Here is a 19,873-nt window from a genome sequence, read left to right as displayed (position 1 = left end):
AGGTGAATCTCTGAGCATGTCGACCACACCAGGGTCTCCACCTCACAGCAGCCCAGCAGAAATTGATCCTGATGCTCGCAAATTAAAGCCACTTTATTGATAAAGTTGTAGTTATTTTTGGATAATTACTCTGTTCTGTCACATAACAATAACTACAAGTTTTTCTTTGTGCGTTTATATTTTTGTTGAGTATATATATATATACACACACACACACATGTATATACATATGTATAAATATGTATGTATACATTTATATACTTTGTGTGTCTGTGTGTATACACACAAAGCTGCCACTTACCTATTTACTGTTGAGATCAAAGACATGCAGAAGGGTTATGCAAATATGTTGACATGTTGTAGACTGAGACTGGTGATTAAATCTGCGTATGTAGATAATCCTGAATATATATATGTATGCATACATACATACATACATATATATAAGTATATGTATATATACATACATACATATATATGTACAAATATATTTATACACATATACATACATACATACGTGTATATATACGTATACATATACACACACTACATTATTTGCAGAATTTGTCAGTTGCAATGTCTTCCAGGCACAACAGAAATTAAACAAAAATCACTAAAAAATCATTAAAGCTGGTTTAAGGGTTTTTGAAGTGTGGTTGTACGACATTATTGGGTTTACTCAGACATACAGAGAGAATCTGCTCTATCTACACATAAAAGTTGCTGAAATGGTTTTAAAAACATAACATTCGTTTTTTAATTTATTCAGGTGTCAGTTTTGTGTCATCATGCAGGTACAAAGCCACTTGCGTCTCACGTGTGCAGTGTGAACACTCAAATCAGCTATGAACCAGGCCTAAGTCTATTAAGACTTTTCTGTAGAGTTTGTGTCACTTTGTGAACCACTCACTCTCCCACACCAAACCCCATAGAGAAAATCAGTGATTTGTGGGGACACAAGCTGCTGGTCTACTGCTTCCTCGTCTGGTCACATTGTTTCACTGAGGTAAATCTGAACGAAGGATTTTAAACGCGGAAAACTTGCCATTTCAACTTAGTGACGGAGGCATTTCATAACCCTATGAAATTAAAATCATTGATTTTCTCTATGGACTTTGGTGTGGGAGAGTGAGTGGTTCACAAACTTCAGTTTCTTGTTAGAAAAGTCTGTCCAACAGTGAGATAAAGACGTGAACATGTTCTTAGGATATGGTAGACTCAAGCTAATGTAAATTATAGCATGCAAGTCTTTCTTTTTAGTGGCTAAATTGTGTTAGGGTCCCCCGTCTGTCCAATATAAACACGTCATACAACAACACTTGAAAAAGCATGAACTATCACTTTTAAGTATCAGCTTTGATTACATTTCAACATGTCAAAATCTGCAAGTACATTTGGACGAGTTGGGTTTACTACGGATAAATAAATAGCAGTACTGTGTTTTGTTCTGTAAAGAAAGAACTTAGTTGTTTGGTCCATAAACTGTGCACGTGTTTTAATTATTTAAAAAAAAATCATTGATTATCAAAATAAATGCAATTAGTTAATGTGTCCATTTATGTGTCCGAGTTCAGACATGTCCAATGTCTTCATGTTTGAACATTTATATGTTGTATATATTTAAAGTGTAAAAGGGGCCGTTTTCTATTCCAGACAATTGAATTACAGATTATTTCATGGGTTGAAATCTAAAAGGAGGTGGATCATAAAAGTTGCTGTAAAAGCAGCTGCTGTGAACGTCAGACATGTAAAGAATGAGGTTTGTTATATCTCAGAGTGCAGGATTTCCTCTATGAATGAATGAATGAATGAATGAATGAATGAATGAATGAATGAATCTGACGCTTCCAGTGCGTTTCTGCAGCGACTCTGACTGAGCTTAAATACAGCAGGTGAGCAGTAGACCAGGAAACTGACCATAGTCCCAACGTAAACCTTTATTCTACCCACCTTTTTTTATGTCATTTTCTGAGAAAAAGCTATTTCTGAAAACGTTCACGCTGACGTGCTTCCACTATTCTCATACGTGCTGATCACTACTTCTTTTTTCGTCAAAGTCTACGACCTGTAAAACCCTCGCCTCCCAGCAGGAGGTGTCAGCGTGTGAACAGTGCCTTCTCATGTTCTATAAAAAAGGAAGCGTGTTGTTGAGCGGACCTCAGCTGCAGCGTCTCACATGCTCCAGCACATACTCTGGGAAATGCAGACTGCACACCTGCAGGCCGTCCAGTTTGCAAGGCATTCTGGGATACTCGTCCTCCTTCCACTTGTTTTCGTCGGGGTCGAACGTAAGAATGGAGTCACTGTAGTGGCCATTGTAACAAAGGCCTCCCAGCACCATGATCTGCCTGTCCAACACTGCCACCCCATGGCCGCTGCGGCCGATAGGCATGGAGGCGAGGATGGTCCACTCGTCTGTCTCGGGGTCGTAGACCTCGGTGGATGGGCAGCCCTGCGACTCAAACGAGGCACGCAGGATCACACACACTCCCCCGAACACATACAGCTTCCCGTTGTGGGAGATCATCTTGTGGAAGCAGCGGGCATAGTTCATTTTGGATTTGTTCTCCCAGCAGCTGGCGTGAGTGCCGGGCAGCAGCGGGCCGCGGCCAGCGCGGGTCCTGTGAGCGTCCAAACCTCCCGCGCTCCCTCCTCCTCCTCCTCCTCCTCCGCCGCCTCCTCCCCCGCCTCCTATCTCCCGCCCAGGATCAAACACACACACCTGTTTGGACGTGGAGGAGGAAGTGATGCCGCCAGTGATGTACAGTTTACCATTGAGGACCGTCCCCTCGTGTCCGTACTTGTTTACGGGGTACGGGTCTACAAACTCCCAGTGGTCCTCTGTGATGTCGTAGCGCTCCGTGGAGTAGAAGGTCTCATCCCGCGTGCGTCCCGCCACAGCGTAAATAAACTTACCAATGACGCCAACGGCAAACTCTGACCTGCAGAGGACAAGAGACATGAATGTGTGTCAAAAAATGAAACATTCATAATTAAAATAATATAAATCAACATCAGTGTAAGTCTACAATATCTTAAGAACATGTTCATGTCTTTATCTCACTTTTTGAGAGACTTTTCCAACAGGAAACTCAAGTTTGTAAACCACTCACTCCCCCACACCAAAGTCCATAGAGAAAATCAGTGATTTTAACATCACAGCACACAGGAGTTGTTGATCCACTGCTGCCTCCATCACTAAGTTCAAATGTCTTATTTTGTCACTACGGCTTTTGAAAATATTTTCCAATCTCTTCCATCACTTGCAACAGCGCCATAAAGACTCCAGTGAAGTTAGTTTCAGGTTAGATATTCAACGGACATTTGCTCCAGATCAAGCACCATCATCTTCCATCTCCACCAAGGGACAGGTGCATGTGGGCGATTAACTGAAAATGTACCGATTTAACACATGGAGTCACATGACTCCACGCCCTCCAGTCTGTAACAAGAAGGGAAATGGACAGGCATCTAAGCCAGCAGGGCGGCCGCACGCCCAGTACTGAAAACAATAAGAAATTAGACTCCCTACTTTTAGGCAGGACCCCTTTGAGCAGTTACCTAAAGAGATCAGTTAATCGCATCTATTATTCCCTTAATTACAGCGCTAAAGCATCTTCTACACAAAGGTTGAGACCACGGAGTGAAAATAATGAAAAGTGCACTCTTAAGAGTCTGTCAACACGTTTTATTAAGATCTACTCGGATCCCCTGCACTTCGTGGTGACCGTACTTGATCCTCGTCATAAAGATCGTGGCGGAGAAGCGCAGCGCAAGGGTGGTGCACGTCTGTCTGCAACAGATGAGGGGGCACGCTCTATAATATCTATCTATAAAGCAAGTTGTGTCTATGTGGGGGTTATTTATCGTTCATTTATCGTTATCGAGGTGAGCTGCTCAATATATCGTGATATTGATTTGAGGCCATATCGCCCTAATCACGGCTTGTTCAAAGTTCGACCCATCGCTCTTGACTACCACGGTCTCATTTAGGGATTAATAAGAAATATGGGAATTATTAAAATGGAATAAAAAGAGGTGTGTCCTGGTTAGGCAGTCTCGTACTTTGGTCCTGTACCGATTAAACGTGATTTTTTTTAGAATTTATAGTTTAAAAGAAATATTCTAATGGTCTTACTACTGTAGATGAATAGGACACACAACTTTGTTTTATAGATTAGTATTTATTGTATTTTATAATAAAATTTCTAGAAAATTTGAAATTATTTGGTCACAATGAAAACCACCATGTTTGGAAAAAAGCCAACACTGCAGAACCTCCTCCCAACAGTGAAGCATGGTGGTGGAAATGTGAAGGTCTGCAGCAGATGCCAGAGACGGGTTAGTGGTTACAGAAGACATTTGGTTGAAGTAATGGCTTCAAATCCAAGTGTTCACATACTTTTGCACACGTTACATTTTCAGTTGTTATGAAATTAACCACTTTTGTTGAATTTAACAATGAAAATATATCTCTTTTTGTGTGTCCATTATTTGGAAAGTGTGCTTTACAAATTGGGACTTGGATGTATGTGTAATAAAGTTATTTTAATGGTTTTTTTTTTCAAAACAGTGACCATGTCTGGGTTCACATACTTTCAAGCAGCACTGTACATATATATATATATATATATATACGTACGCTTATATATATATATACATATCAGGGTTTTCTCTACATGTAATTGGTTGTGCTGCACCGCCACGGCAAAGGTGTTGCAAAACACCTTCAGAATTTCTTTTTTTTCTTCTTTTTTTTTAACCTTGTTTTCGTGTTGTATTATGTTTATATTAATGTAAATTATTGTATTAAATGTTTTTCGTGAAATGTGACACTAAGCTGCAAATAGCCTACTCTTATTTTGAAAAACCAACACCGGAACACCGGAGTCACCACCAGCCTGTGGCGTGCGAAAGACGAAGAGAGTTGAGATAACAGTCCGACGTGGAGGGAGAGAAAAGGGTGAAAGATATGTACCTAAGCTATGTTATATTTGATACAGCTTTGTTCACAACATATTACCAACACAAAAATAAGTAAATGAACGCACTCTTTACTCTCTCTCCCTCTCCTTCTTGCCCCGTGCCAATAAGGCTTCAAGCTCTCTGCGCACACTGGTTTAAAAGAACAAACAAATGATCAAGAGTTTTGTGCAAGCAATGTAAGGTCCCGTCCCAAATATGACAGGCTTCATTCAGTGACTGAAACAAATATATTAACATTAATGAAACGTTTACATGCAGTGCGTGTCCATTGCAAAGCAGACAGCCGCGCCGCAGATGTGTTTTTCCACATTCGAATATTAATTTTCACTCCATAAAAAATCCTGAGTTGGGATAAATGTGTTATTGATTGGTAAATACAGGATACGCATTATTTCTATCATAATTTCAGAGAGATTCTTATTTTTACATTTTTTTTGTACCACTGACACTTGTCAGTGAGCGATTACTTTAGGCCTAATAAAGCATGTCGAGTATTTGGTTATACAGTCGAGAGAGATAATAATTTTTTGTAGATTAATGTTTAACTGTAAAACTTAATTTTCTATTGACATAGGAAACCTGTTACGTTTCATATACCATTTTGAACAGCACGACATAACGTTAGCTTAGGTAATGCCCAGGTAATTGTTTATTTAAAGATGTTTACTTAGCTGCATTCAGACTAGTTTAGTTATTTATACTTATATTTTTAATTTGTTGTTGTTTTGGCTTAGTTATACTGCAAGATCCTCTTTTCAATTCAAGTACCAGAAAGTAAATATTGTATTTAGACAAAGAGTTTGAAATAGTCATAATTTCAAATTTCAAAATTCATGTCGTCATCGCCGTCGTCTTCTTTTTTTGTCACTTCCAGATTTCCTCTAAACTGTGCGTCTCCACCATGGCTAAATCACTTATTAATACTTTTACTTCTAAAACCTAGGTACATTTTATATCAGAAAATTACTTTTGATACTTAAGTACAGTAAATGTAATAATGTATGACTTTTCCTTTAGTCTGGTAAGATCTTTAAGGTACTTTATACAAGACTGCAATGCAGCACGAAAATGATGCGGCCTGAAAATGCCTTGTTTCTGGGGGTTCCTCTGACCTGGGCACCGACATGTCAGCCATGCGTAGCCACGAGTTCTGACGCGGGTCGTAGCGGTAGACTTTGGAGGAAGCGTGAAACTCGCCGTCAGGCCCCAGCTCTTCTCCACCCAAAAGGAAGGCAAAATTGTTGACAATAGCCAGACAGTCTGGCCGCAGCGGTACCTGAGGCCCCTCGAGCTCCCACCACACCTGAGGGACGGCAACATTAGTTACTGAGCCAGAGTTGACAGCTGACCTGTGGATCAAAGAGACACAGAGGAACACGCATATACCTTTGGTCGCTGCAGCAGCAAGATCTTGCTGTTGACCATACTGTGGCCAATCATTCCCCTGAAGACGGCGGTCTGCGGGCGGACAGATCGGATGCGGTTGGTTTGTGTCTCAACCAGAGGTTGCTGGTTGACATCGTGGAAGTAGCTGAGAGCCTGGTCTACCTCTTGCCTCAGCTGTCGAGAGTACCGGTAAAATTCTGACGTCTTCACCTGAGGACGGAAGAAGACGGGATGACAGACTGCAGCTCGCCAAAACAAAGGGAGGTAAATCCACCACACAGACCTGGCACTGACCTTCTCAAAGATGTTTGCGGGCGTCATGAGACAGAAGCGGATGGACTGCACGATGGTGTCCGTGTGCCTCCAGCGTCGCCGGTCGTGTCGCAGCCAAGCCTGAACAGCTTCATACAGCTCAATTTCTGGAAAGCGACTCAGGGCGTCACTGTTCAGGTACGCCTGTGTCACAGAGACTCAGTTAACACTTATTTGGAGCAAAAACGTCCTCAAAATTCAACTCACAGTAGAGCTATAGACATGTTTGTAGCATCAGTCAGGTGACCTTATTCAGTGGTGGACAACCCTGGATTTAAACATTTCATTAACGTACTGGAACCACAGGATGCAATGGCAAGCAGGTCACATTTTACTACAAAGGTGTTTCCTTCCATGTATGATCATGTTATTAGAGGTCAGATTTAGTGATTGCTGGACCTCCAGAGCAACAGAGAGCTACATGACTCTATCATGACATAAAACCAATGATCCTAGACTAAACTAGACAAGTCTAAAAATGGCTGAGCCATCTGTGCTAAAACATAGAGAAAAAAGATCAAATTGAATTGAAAGGATTTAAAGAATCAAGAACCACTTCACAGTAAACAATGTATCTGTAGCATTTCTTATCCAAACATCAAAGTCAACACTGATGACACACACGGGTGCACTATTTGAAACTATTTGCCAACTTTTTTCAGTAACGAGTAATCTAATCGATTACTCTTCTCATTATTATAACGCCGTTACTGCCAAAAAATGTGTTGCGTTACTTTATTGAAGGCAGTTGCTTTACATCAGACCTCTGAGCCGAGCGACAGAGAAATGTCTTGTTCCTCCTTGTCCTTGGTGAGGGTGGGGACACGAGACAATCGCAAAAGTGATGCCGATTGGCTGAGGTGGAGTAAAATTCTATGATAAGCCAATCAGAGGTGAAGTTGGGCGGGTGCTTAGTCTGCTTACTCACGCTGTGCACAGCAAAGGTGCGCAGTAGAAACAGGAATGACGAGCCCTGCCGCTTATATAACGATGCGGCTAATCTATAGATTTCTAACGGCTTCCACGGGGCGCTGTAGCAGGAAGCGCAAGAGCGAGACAGACAGGTGGAAGACATAATGCGCCGAAGAAGACGCTAGTGCGAAGAGCAACTCTTGCTCAAGTCTGCCAGTGGATCCTGACAGCGTGGGGCAGTGTGAAAAAATCCATGATTGCACGGACAGCTGTGTGATGAAGAGAACGGCACACGTACAAATGACAGTGAGCGCAACAACGAAAGAGAGACTGTGTCTGACAAAGTCGTTCTGAGGCTGTTCAAGTCCGACACTGAAGAAGAGGACTTCAGTGGTTTTAGTGTGCCGGAGGAAGATGAAGATAGATGAAGATTCGAGGAAGAAAGTACTTACATTACGTAATAACATACGTATAGTATGTCGACTGTTTTTTCTTTCTAATTTACACTTAAGATTAAATCTATTTATTATTTATTGTTGGTACATTGCTTAACAAGCATCATTTAGTTTAGTTTAGTATATTTAGTATATATAGTTTAGTAATTTTGCTTAGTTGTGGCCTGTTGAGGTTCAATAAATAAGTTCAAAAGTTCCAAAACATATATTGTGTTATTTTTTTCAATCCACTCTATAAGTATAGTAATTATAATATCTACAATAATCCATCACATTTTATTGGATGCTACTCTCACTTTCCCACAGCAATGTTAAGATAGTTTAGATTTGTGCACTGTGGATTTCTGCTTGTGTTGTATCGAGTGTCCATTTAATTATGGTATTCAGATTTATCATATATATTTGAAAACGCATACATGTTCTGTCAAAGAGGGGTGGAGATGGCAAAATATATCTCAAATAATAGCAAATTATTTGACATATAAGAGTATTTAAAAATTACTTGAAAGTAACGCAATAGTTACTTTCCTAGGTAACTAGTTACTTTTACAATGTGTAACTTTGTAACTACAGTAGTTACTGAGTTACAAAAATAAGTAACTAGTAACTACTGTAACAAGTAACTTTTTTAGAGTAACTTGCCCAACACTGTAATAGTTATAGTTTCTTAGCCGAGTCGTGCGTTTGCGGACCTGCAGTCTCTCGAGGCTGAGGTAGGACAAAAAGTCGGGACGGCTCATGAGGGGGACAAAGTTGTCAAGTAGGAAGTTGTCGAGCTGCTCCTGAACCCCCTCCACACCCACGCTGAAGTCCTCCAGGAGGCGCATGACCTCGGCACAGTTCTCCAGGCAGATCTTTGCCAGCAGGAAGGAGCAGCAGAACTCCACCACCTCCGTCAGCTGGACATACATAGCCGCCTGTAGGGCACACAGAAAAAACAGAGCAGGATGGTCTGTAAGCTGTGATGGTAAAGACATGCAATCGCAGTCAAAATCACGTGTGTCTTGCGTGTCCTACCTGCAGGATTTCTTGTACCGTGGGCATGCTGAGCTCCAGAGAACCATAGTACATGAAGCGGAGGATGTGGCCGAACCCAGCGGCTGTCAGCCCCTTCATGTGGATCTTGTCCTGGTCCCTCTCTCTCATGTCTGCGGTGAACATGACCCGGAAGTAGTCGCTCTGGGTCGCAAGGAGTGCCTTGTGGGCCTGCAGGTGGACACAAATTTCACATGGACACATTAAGATAAAAGACACCGAGCTCACCGAGATCGCTGCTGGTTACGACAAAATCCGCGCTTCAAAGTTTAGATTTTTCTCATAACTTTTTGAAAAATGTTGTACCGCATAATAAGAACTTGGAGGAGGACAAGATGAAGACCAAGAAAAAGTTATGATGAGAAAAACAAGGGCTACAAAAGAAGTAGAAGAACAAGATGAAAAATATAAACAAGAACAATAAGAGCAAGGACAACAAGACGACAAATTAAGTATGAGAAGGAGAAGGAGAAGAATAAGATGAACAAGAAATATGAACTAGAAGATGAACTAAGACAAGAACAATAAGGAGAAGAACGAGACCAAGGACAAGAACAAGAAAAACGAGGAGACTAAGGAGAAGAAGATGACGTATAAACAATAGAGATGCAACGGTATTCAGTATTTTACAGAACCGTTCGGTACACCCTGTTCGGTTCAATACGCAACGGCAAACAACAGTATTTCGGTTCGTTTCAGTCTGTCAAAATGTATTAAAATGCACAATGCTGCGTGATTAGATCCGCTCAGGAGCACAGACATGTGCAGCTGCTCTGCTCATCTTGCCTTCAGCGTCAATCAGCGCGAGTAAACGAGACTCTGAAAAAAGGAAGTTTGAAGAGTCACCGTCTTGGTATAAGTCCGCTGTGTGAGATCATTTAGGATTCAGCGTAGACTACGATGAGAATGAGAAAATGAATGTCAACAAACAAACCACGGTGTGCAAGCATCTGTTATGCAGCGCAGTGAAGTTGGTTTGAAGTTGGATATTCGACAGACACTCGCTCTACAGCGCCACCCAGAGCAAGCGTCATCACCCGTCTCTTTCACTTGGAGCAGCATGTTATAGTTTCTGTGAGTGGGTTAAAATTGTGTTTATTTTTATAGGATAGCACTAAACTTTAATTATTTTTAATTTGTGTGGTTTTATTGCTGTAAAATTTGATCTGATAGTGCATTATTGTTAAAATAAAGTTTGTGGTTTGATTATATCTGTGCTTTTAATTATTTTTACAATCCAATATTGCCTTTGCTAGTCTGAGTAGTTTTATATTAAGATATCGAAACCGTACCGATATCGTGGCCCAAAACCCGTGATACATACCGAACCGTGGAAAAACTGTACCGTTGCATCCCTAATGAATAACAAAAATAACAAGGACGAGAAGAAAAATAATTTTGTCACATTAATCATTATAAAACAATAAAAACACACAGTAGAGACAGTAGGGGTAATGAAGGTCTGAAAATACTACTCATAGGCGTTTTTGGAGGCTGAAGCAGCTCTACAGCACCTCCCTTCACTACATTTTTAATACAATAAATATGTTTCTTCAGTTAAAAACTAAAGAAATAAGAATATGAACATGATCACAAAGACAATGTTTGCTGGCCATACCAGGGCACAGAAGCTATATGTTTATTTCAAATTAAGCCAGAGTCTCTGTGTACCTGGAAGTGGTGCTCCTCTATCAACAGCGTAACATCCAGCAGCAGACGCTCCTCATACAGCGCCCGGAAGCCTGACGACACGCTCCCATCGTGCACCTGGGACAGGTACACCTCCACTGCCGCCCCCGACATAACACACCTGAAACCATGAATGAGGAGGAGTAGAAATGTTCTGTGAAAACATGTCTGCTAAACAGGGACATGAAGAGTAACGTGCTTTATTCACAAAAACAAAATCTACGTCAGTTTAAGTCTACAATATTTGCTATGTTCACGTCTTTATCTCACTGTTAGACAGACTTTTCCAACAGGAAACTGAAGTTTGTAAACCACTCACTCTCCCACACCAAAGTCCGTAGAGAAAATCAGTGATTTTAACATCACAGCACACAGGAGTTGTTGATCCAGATTTAGTGAAAGAGAGCAAAACTTCAGTTTGTCAGTAAGAAACAGTGGAACAATGCAGTCAACATATTCAATTGATATATTGATAGATCAGATTCTCCTCGTGTCCAAGCTGGTTCTTGACAAAGGGCAATACCTCACAATCCTTTCATCCCACAAAAACCTGCAACAATCCTTTAATACACTCGAACACTCAAAACTAGTTGTATTTACACAGAAAAAATGGAATACGAGTACGATGTCACCTGAACACCAGCCAGCAATAAATCACAATAATACAAATAAAAACAAACACACACTCACGCAGCACACTCACCTCTGATTGGCCACAGGCATGTCAGAGGGGGTTGTCCGAGCCAATCAGAGGACAGTGCCCCTTGTGTCCAGCAGAAGCTAACAAAGTCCCTTTAGTGAGCGTCAATCACCTGGACGACAGAGTCAACACACAACCACCACATTAAAGCACAAAATATTCCCACAGACAAATATTTTGTGTCCACAGTGTTGCTTGTTGGTTACATTTTTAGCAATTTATGATCAAAAATCACAAAAATCTTAATGAATGTAAGAATTTGGGCTTGGCAAATAATCTTCTGCTTGCTCTCTCAACGAAGGCGGTCGCATTTCTCTCCCTCTCCGTCTATCCCTCTCACTCCCATTGCCTGCTTTACTGTCTTGTCTGACTGGAGCCCCTCTTTGCACCATCTCTTCAAACCATAAACATGGAGAGCGCCCATAGACCGGAAGTTCCAATTAACACTTTTTTGGTGTGCATCTGCACCATTACATTGTTTATGAAGCCCTAAAGTTTTGAAACACATAGTTCAGCCACTGCTGAGAACGCTGGGTTTTATTGTATTCTGGGGCTGTGCAAGCGCTCTAAAACATCCTGGAATCGTTACGTAAGGATCACTTCTCCTGAACAGCAGATCCTCCTGCATCCGGTTGCATACATTGAACCGCAGAAGAAGAAGAATGTCCGTTGTGGAGGTGTTTCACTTGGGACAGTGTCTTCTTACTTTGGGTCCGAGCTTGGGTCATAAGTGTAAAAGGGACGGCGGCGGGGAGTCGTGACAAAGTCATTTTTAGACATTGTTAAAACAATGTTTTGATAATGAGTAACAGTGCATCCACCGTTCCAGAGGGGAAGCTGCGCTTCAACACAGTGCTGTCTTCTGGGGGTGAGATTTCGGTCTGAAACAGTGCAGCTGACCTCAACAGGCCACAACTAAGCAAACTCAGAGGTTTTTGAGGTTTTTTTTAACTGGTCTCTCAACACAATGGAAAGTTCAGGTTCGGGGGAACCGGTCTGTCCGGATGGGACTTTTGCTGCAGGCTACATGATGGACCCGTGGGAGAAGTGGAGTCGTGTGCCTGGCGATTCTCCCTGTCGAGAACTTCAGTTAATTTTTTTTAGGTGACAAATGAAAGACTGAAGTTGTTTTTCAAACTATGACTTCAATCACTATGCGCAAGTAAAAAAAAAAAAAGAGTCTGTCCAAGATCAGTTTAAAACAGGGGTCTCAAACTCAATTTGCCTGGGGGCCGCATGAGTTAGAGTCTGGGTGAGGCAGAGCCGTATCGCCGCATCCATATATGACACATACATAATGATCTTTATGACGAGGATTGAGTACAGTCGCGATGAAATACAGGAGTATTTAAACGTGTTGACAGATTCTCAAGAGCGCACTTTTCATTGTTTTCACTCCGGTCTCAATCTAGAAGACGCTTTAGCGCTGTATTTAAGGGAATAACAGATGCATCAGATGAGCCGACCTCTATAGTCAACTGCTCAAAGAGAGAGAGAAGAGAGTTCTGTCGCGGGGAGTTCATAATCTGCAAAGAGACTTTCCAGCGTTTAATAGGTGCTGTTCCACCGTGTACTCACATCTTGTTGGAATGGTTTCATTGGCGTTCCAAACTAATCTTGGACAGACTCTAAGCGGGTATAGACAGGCACGTGCTGGCCGCAGTTTTTGCGTGCGTCATCACAACTGTGCTTTGCTCCCGTCTTCGTCACATTACCACAATCCCACAGTCACAGTTATCTTATCCTCGAACTTCCCACTAACGGGCCATTGATTCTGTTGAACACCGCGGTTATATCCTGGTTGCAGCGAGAGTTGACTGACATCTTCCCCCTGGCACCTGCAGGTGGAGACTCTACGGTTGTGGCGGGCCAGCGCAGCCACTGAGGATGCGTCTACTAAAACTAGACTAAAACCTTTTTGAGTTTTTGTCACCTAAAACTGGACTAAAACTATCACGTATAGAAGTGACTAAAAATTTACTACAACTAATAAGCATTTTAGTCCAAAAGACGGAGCCTTTTATCCCCAATACCTCCCCCTTAAAATTTCCCCTTGGTTTTGAGTGCCCTCAACAATAAATTCCCCTCGTTGAGGGAAGTGGTATTGGGACATCACTACATGCAAATTAGCGTAGTGAACGTAACAAACGTGTTAACCTACGTCACATGTTGACAATTCTGCCGTTGGAGCGTGCTAATAGCTTCATTCAGAAAAAATGGCGGAACAGCCGTTTGTTTTTTTCGTCAACGGCGTTTTTTCTCCGTCCTCGTAAAACGCTATATCACGAATGTGATCTGAAATCTGACAAGTCCAGGGTATTTGTGTTCAAGTGAACGCAGGTACACACACACACACTGACAAAACTACCCAGATGTAGCAGACCGGGCTGGTGGCTGTTTGCCGGGTGCTTCGAGAGCGTTTGCCCGTCATGCAGCTCTGCGTGAGGGCGCGCTCTCTCGGGGCACTCGGCAGGTAGCCACTCGCTAGCTAGTTAGCTAGCTGCTTTCATAAATGGTCACTTATTTTCTGACATTAGTGTTCAAAGCTCAACGTTCCTTTGGATGTATATTAAATCAACATATTCCAACACAATTCGACATTGTAACATGCTTATTTGTGAAAATATATTACAATGAAAATGTTCCTCGGTAGATGTGGCCGCCATTTTCATTGAAAAATATCAGCCGGATTGCTGAATCCGCAAAGCATCATGGGTAATTTCATCTTCCACTTCTTTTTAAGCCTGCATCAGAGCTCAGAGCTTTGAGGGTTGATTTTAAGGGCAAAATCGCATTTCCCCTTGCTCAACCCTACACGTGAACGCGCAAAATGTAGGGTTAGGGGAAAAATGTAAGGTTAGGGGAGGTATTGGGACAGGGCCTAAGACTAAATCTAAGATGGTTGTCAAAAACAACAGTGGCCTAGAAAGCAGGCTCACCTTTTCGTGCACAGCTTCCTTAACCTCGTTGGTCGTGAACTTTACGTGTTTGTGACACTTCGATTTTTTTTATTAAATTTTAAATTTCGAGGTGCGCACGTGTCGATAGTCAATCGTTTTGTCGACAAAAGAGTCCCATCCCTACTTATGACCATCATGACATTCAGGCCATCTGGATTTATTCATATTTTTTGGCTGTAGAATTGCCAAAAAATGTACAATAAGCGAGTTCTTCTTTTAATACTACTTAAGTCAAAATCATTATTCCTATGATGTACTACGTGTAAATGCATGACGTTTTACACACACATACAGTGTTTCAGTGTCAGTTAATTAAACTATTTTAAATACGTCCTCCATGGCCGTAGCACAGACTCCGTGTCTGTGTCGCAGTCTCTGGACTAAAAATCAGCGACAGCGTGATGCCAGTCGCGGACGAGACTACGGTGTTAAATATTGAGATTTTTGACATTTCCCTGGTAAATATCAGAGATTTTTTTTTGGGACTGTTAAATATTTTTAAATAATCTACAGTTCGGCACTGTTCGGCTTGGTCCTTGTGTCCGAGCGTAGTGCTGGGTGGTATGACTAAAAATATATATCACGGTATTTTTCAAAATACTGCCTGTATATGTAGTTTATTTAAGTTTAAACATATTTTGCAACATATTACCTACACAAAAATAAGTAAATGAACTAATGACCAAGACCTTTCTCTCTCTCTCAACAAGGCTTTGTGCTCTCTGGGCACACTGGTTTAGATGAACAACAAACAAATGCTGATTTCTCTGATCAAAATGGTGGTATATTCAAAATTCATATCATAACGAAAATATAAGCCGGTATTCCGTGTGAACCAGTTTACCACACAGCCCTATCGGAGTCTCCGGAGCAAATACTCAGTCTGATATACAGTCACACACAGTGGTAGCTCGCTGCTCGCAATCAGCGGTGCTGTCACTACTTGTGCTACTGCCTTTTGTTGAAATGGGCTTTAAACAAACTTTGCAGCGTACAGTCACTTTTCCCACGTCTGTTGCCGCAAACTTCCAAATCACTGATACTACTCCTTTCTTGGTAACAAAATTCTCGCACTCGTTTGCGGTAGTAATGTTGTCGATATGTGTGCATTCGTGTCCATGTCCTGAGGGGAAACAAGTAGAGGAGGTTCCGCAAGGAAGCTCCCGAGGGCAAAATGTATGCCGTAGTAAGAGGAGAAAATAATCAATGTTTTTATTTTTAAAATCTTCAGGAACAAAAAAACTCGCTCAGGCCTACTGGCAGTTATTCAACCGGCCAACCGTTTAGGAATTACGGTACTGAGAAGGTGACACCACAAACGTTTTTCACTCTGGTTAATCTCGTCTGTGATTGGACTGTCGTTCTGCAGGAAGTCCTGAGGACCACCGTATTTCTCCGCTTAAATATCACAAACGTAGTTTGTAGTTACAGTAGTAGTTACAGTAATGAAAAGTATGCGTGTCAAACCCTGTCAGCGACGACAGATGGAAACAGAAGAGTAGTATTTATGGGTTTATATGACCCAAAATCCACTTTTGTATACATATTATGTGCTCCTGCATTGTCTAGTCGCTGTATAATAGTTTGTGTTTTATTTTCGTAGTGTTTCAAAAAGTCATGTAAAATAACATGGTAAATAACAAGCGTCGCTTTACTTGTAGCGAAAGTCCCGCCTCCACTCTCTCCGCTTCGTCTGCTACGGCCGCGGTAGCTCGCCCTCTCCCTCGCCTCACGAACCTCATCTGTTGACACGGAGAAAGACGACGAGGACGACATTTGACCGGCTGAGGATACCGTAGCGCTCAGGGAAGGGAGGGGGTGAGCAGAGGAGCAGTTCTTTGTTGTAAATTTCCGCCTCTCCTCTAGATGTCACTACTACTTACTTCACCTTTAAACCACCAAAACCTAATTTCACCGGTGAAAAATCGAAATACGATGTTTAAATGACCTGTATTGAAGTAATGCTGTTCTCCTTTGGACTATTATGTCCATCTTATTAAATCCATCATCAGCCCTACTCCAATACACAGTTGCTGAGCTCCTCCAGCTTCGGTTTCATCCAACTGCCGATGCTGCGCTTCTATCTGGACATCGCTCGCCTGCCATATCGGAAATACATTCACCGTGGTTCCCGACGAAGCTTCCACATTGATGACTACACTGCCTAAACTCCATTTGGTCCACGAAACGCCGTCGACCATGAATCTCTACCCGCAAAGTGGACCACAGTGAGTTAGCTCGCATTCCCAGAGCGGCGGCTAACGTTAGCTTATCCAATGACCGTTGCGACATCAAAGTAGGTTTAATTAACATCCGTTCTCTCACAAGCAAAGGACGTCTGCTCCATGACTTGCTCCTCGACCGCTAGTATGACTTTTTATGTCTAACCGAGATGTGGCAACAACTTAATGATTTCTCTCAGCTCAATGAAGCTACACCACCTGGGTTTGTTTACTCCAGTCAGCCCCGTCTCACCGGAAGAGGAGGAGGTCTCGCGAGACCTGGAAGATCTCGTCTCTCAAACTGATCCGGCTCATCTATCAGCCTAATTGCGACTCCTGCCCGTCTGACCACCATGGGGGCCATGGAACTCCCTCCCCCCCGGCATCAGGAACATTGTCTCATTCGCCATCTTCAAATCCCATCTGAAAACCCACATTTTTTTAACAGGTCTACTCCCTCTAACTCTCTAACTCTCTACCCGTTGCTCTTACCTTTTGTTATTTTTTATTTTGTTGTTGTACGGCAACCTTGAGTGTCTTGATAGGCGCCTTAAATATAATGCATCATTATTATTATTATTATTATTATTAGTAATAAAACAAGCGTGACTGTGTCCACAAACAGACTTTAACATTTAACCCCTAGTTGTAATGATTTATCTAAACCATTGAATGGATTGGGGAGTAAGAAGGATAAGGAGGTAAAGCTGAAAAAGTTCTAATCCGATCTGAAATCCTACAAGAGTGGGTTTCATACCTTTTGGAGCCCAGGCCAACAATCACAGGCTTTGACGGCTGAGTGCTAAGAGGCCGCTCGCATTTCCTGTGTTTGTGTTTCCCTGATTCTGAGGAGAGAAGACGGGGGGAAAAGACATATGGATTAATGTACAAATGTGTTTAATTAAAAAAAATTAGCTTTATCTGATCTACCACCAATTAAAATAAAGTATAGTTGTTCATTTTTGCCAGAAAAGAGTAATTCCCAGCAAACTCATGATTTACGACCATGACTTGCTGCTAAAACCTGCTGCTGCATCGAGTCTTCTCCACTTTGCACTTACATTGTGTTTCTCGTATTGTTTTCTGCCTCTCTTGTAACATGTGACCAATGTCACATAATGCAAATGTTTCAAACTAAAAGACATTGATAAAACACAGAAAACGTCTTAAAAATTGGTAAATCTACAAGAGATATTTGTACTTCTCCTTCGTATTTTTGTATAATTTCCTTCATAAAAGGCTACAACTTCACACACACTTCTTATTTCGTTAGTAATAAGAAAAATTTATCTCAAGGTGAAAAGAATCAATTTCTTCTAATCCAATAGAACCCAACATGAACCGACTCTTTAATTGGTGTAATTCCTGCAGTAGTTTTGATTTGAGCTGCGTTTCTGGAGAAACAGGTCAACGACAGTGCATCAAGAGGCTAAGAATCACTTTTACTCACTTAAGGACAATAGTTTGTGCCTTGTAAACTCAAGATGTATGGTCTGTGTGCATTTCTGTGCCATTACGTTGCAGCGGTTAGTCGTAAACCTCGGGCAGATGATGCTAAAAACAACCACAGTATAAAGAGCATAGCTTTACGACATCAACAAGAGTAAATACACAGATTATTTAAATCAGCGGTCAAAATAACAAACTGCCATATATGCGTTTGTTTTGAATTAGTAAACTTAATTTTAGGCAGGTTTTCTTTAAAAACATGCACATAAACATGAACATGTGATCTATTTCTGGGTCCTGACTCAGAGTTCGGGAACCACTGGTTTACACTGTACATGCTATACCCATGTTTTATCACAACTGAAGGTTGTGTAGTGGCCCCAGCTTCAGCAGCATTGTTCGAGTTCCTGAGAGCAGAAATTAGTAATTGCCGTTTAGTAGCAGTCAGCTTATTAACAATTGATTAATAACATTTATTAAATTAAAAATATATATATATTCTATTAGACTTATTCTTCCATAACAAATCAGTCATAATCTATAAAATATCCATCAACAAAAGGTGATGTTGATTTTCTGTTTACCTGTATGTTTGTATATTCTTGGTGTTTATGATGCATTTAAAATAAAAACATTATACCTTTCCCAAAACAAATGAAGAGTGAAGTATTATGTTATCTTTAGCAGCTAAAATGCTAAGATTTATGTCCCAAAACAAAGGCTAATGCTACACATGACAACCTTCATTGAGTCAAGGATTAGCCGTTAGCGAACGTTTATCGCGTTCGGGGGAAACATGTGAGTGAAGGCGTGTGTTTTGTGCTAAAGCTGCCGAACCACCCGCTTCAACTGACATCATGAATCGCGGCTGTGGTTCACGGGAGCAGCGGGGGATCCGACACTGCTACACCCGAGGAGCATCGTTAGCTTAGCACCTGCGTCCAGCCGTCTCACCTCGGCGGTGCGAATCCCCACAGCCCCTCTTCGACCAAGCAGCTCTGGCTCCTTCGGACATGAAGTTTCGGATTCGATACCGGGATCAAGAAAGCGTGCGGCAGCGGTGCACTGCCATACCACTGGTGTCCACCTGTCAGACGGAGAGACCGCCCCGTTTTAGGGCTCCGGATCACACCGCTAACTAGCCACAGCCGCGGCGGCGGCAGTAGCACACAGGCTCCGCGGTCGCCATTTTCTGCACCGGCGTCACTTCCCTTCTGAGCGGAACTGAAGGGCGTTGTGCAGAGTGGAGCAAAGATCGTCTCTTAAACAAATGCCTCACTCTGTTCCATTTACTACTCCGCTAACAGCTCTTTTGGGGTGAATGGACAATAAATCAAAGAAATCAAATAACATTATTCGTTTCGTAATTCGTTATTAATTAATTAAGTAATTTATGTATATATGTGTATGCAGTAAATTATGTTTGTACTTTTCACATTACAAGGCAATAGTAACTACAGAGGAAGCAGTAGTTTGGACTCAACAAACACTCATATGTTTATATAGTTATAATTTTGTATATATGTTGTGTTCTATACTATTATTTTATTATTGTCTACCCTTAAGCACAGTATATTCTGATGTGGTCTGGTGTCTATAATTGCTGTAACATTACAATTTCACAGTCTGGGATCATAAAGTACATCTATCCACCCATGTAATGAAGTGGATGTCATTTCCATACTCTCAGCTTCTCACCATGGCTGTGTATGCTGTCCATAGCTTGTCCTTCAGTTTTCCTATCAATTTGTCTGATCTCTGAGCTTA

At 41.7% G+C, this 19,873-nt stretch overlaps 1 protein-coding gene across 1 annotated transcript; it reads right to left on the bottom strand.

Moving 5' to 3' along the window:
- Positions 1-1,970: 1,970 nt before the first annotated feature.
- klhl15 (kelch-like family member 15) lies at positions 1,971-19,121 on the bottom strand (the record flags this gene model as incomplete). Its single annotated transcript, XM_083902044.1, has 9 exons — positions 1,971-2,942; positions 6,099-6,289; positions 6,373-6,582; positions 6,667-6,828; positions 8,744-8,968; positions 9,069-9,257; positions 10,758-10,896; positions 17,415-17,502; positions 19,061-19,121. 9 exons carry the CDS (start codon positions 19,119-19,121, stop codon positions 2,159-2,161), a joined length of 2,049 nt encoding a protein of 682 aa, XP_083758170.1. The 3' UTR covers positions 1,971-2,158.
- Between the last annotated feature and the right edge of the window lie 752 nt (positions 19,122-19,873).

This window comes from Microchirus variegatus, assembly GCF_963457635.1.
Source record: "Microchirus variegatus genome assembly, chromosome: 15".
Classification (NCBI taxonomy): domain Eukaryota; kingdom Metazoa; phylum Chordata; class Actinopteri; order Pleuronectiformes; family Soleidae; genus Microchirus; species Microchirus variegatus.
Note: the sequence above shows the minus strand (reverse complement) of the source record. Positions and strands in the feature narration are given on the sequence as shown.